Here is a 1400-nt window from a genome sequence, read left to right as displayed (position 1 = left end):
GTAGTCGAGTCCTCTGTTGTTGATTGTTTTGTAGTTGACGTAATAGTAGTTAACTCTTCGCTTGTTAAATCTTCTGTTGTCGACTCCCTTGAAGTTGATTGTTGTGTAGTCGACTTGTCTGTAAAAAATTGCTGTGTGGTTGACTGTCTTGTCGTTGAATCATCTATAGATGTTGACTCAACTGTTGTTGATTGTTGTGTAGTTGAGGCAATTGTCGTCGATTGGTCTGCTGTTGTTGATTCCTCTGTTGATGTAAGACTTTGTGTAGTCGATGCACCTGTAGTCGATTCTTGCGTCGTTGAGGCGCCAGTAGTTGATCCGTCTCCTGTAGTCGAGTCCTCTGTTGTTGATTGCTTTGTAGTTGACATAATAGTAGTTAACTCTTCGCTTGTCAAATCTTCTGTTGTCGACTCTCTTGAAGTTGATTGTTGTGTAGTCGACTTGTCTGTTGAAAATTTCTGTGTGGTTGACAGTCTTGTCGTTGAATCATCTATAGATGTTGACTCAACTGTTGTTGATTGTTGTGTAGTTGAGGCAATTGTCGTCGATTGGTCTGCCGTTGTTGATTCTTCTGTTGATGTAGGATTTTGTGTAGTCGATGAACCTGTAGTCGATTCTTGTGTCGTTGAGGCGCCAGTAGTTGATCCGTCTCCTGTAGTCGAGTCCTCTGTTGTTGATTGCTTTGTAGTTGACATAATAGTAGTTAACTCTTCGCTTGTCAAATCTTCTGTTGTCGACTCCCTTGAAGTTGATTGTTGTGTAGTCGATTTGTCTGTAGAAAATTGCTGTGTGGTTGACAGTCTTGTCGTTGAATCATCTATATATGTTGACTCAACTGTTGTTGATTGTTGTGTAGTTGAGGCAATTGTCGTCGATTGGTCTGCTGTTGTTGATTCCTCTGTTGATGTGGGACTTTGTGTAGTCGATGCACTTGTAGTCGATTCTTGTGTCGTTGAGGCGCCAGTAGTTGATCCGTCTCCTGTAGTCGAGTCCTCTGTTGTTGATTGCTTTGTAGTTGACATAATAGTAGTTAACTCTTCGCTTGTCAAATCTTTTGTTGTCGACTCTCTTGAAGTTGATTGTTGTGTAGTCGACTTGTCTGTTGAAAATTGCTGTGTGGTTGACAGTCTTGTCGTTGAATCATCTATAGATGTTGACTCAACTGTTGTTGATTGTTGTGTAGTTGAGGAAATTGTTGTCGATTGGTCTGCCGTTGTTGATTCTTCTGTTGATGTGGGATTTTGTGTAGTCGATGCACCTGTAGTCGATTCTTGTGTCGTTGAGGCGCCAGTAGTTGATCCGTCTTCTGTAGTCGAGTCCTCTGTTGTTGATTGTTTTGTGGTTGATGTAATAGTAGTTAACTCTTCGCTTGTTAAATCTTCTGTTGTCGACTCCCTTGA

The 1400-nt window shown here is 41.4% G+C and overlaps 1 protein-coding gene across 1 annotated transcript; it reads right to left on the bottom strand.

Annotated features, from left to right (window-relative positions):
- Window positions 1-54: 54 nt before the first annotated feature.
- On the bottom strand, window positions 55-1321 carry LOC117112008 (cell wall protein IFF6-like; the record flags this gene model as incomplete). Its single annotated transcript, XM_033255052.1, has 1 exon — window positions 55-1321. A coding segment is annotated over one exon (1267 nt), but the record flags the coding sequence as incomplete, so codon positions are not given.
- Between the last annotated feature and the right edge of the window lie 79 nt (window positions 1322-1400).

The sequence above is a fragment of the Anneissia japonica genome, unplaced genomic scaffold (assembly GCF_011630105.1).
Source record: "Anneissia japonica isolate Jap-2015-1 unplaced genomic scaffold, ASM1163010v1 scaffold158505_len1400_cov128, whole genome shotgun sequence".
Taxonomy (NCBI): domain Eukaryota; kingdom Metazoa; phylum Echinodermata; class Crinoidea; order Comatulida; family Comatulidae; genus Anneissia; species Anneissia japonica.
Note: the sequence above shows the minus strand (reverse complement) of the source record. Positions and strands in the feature narration are given on the sequence as shown.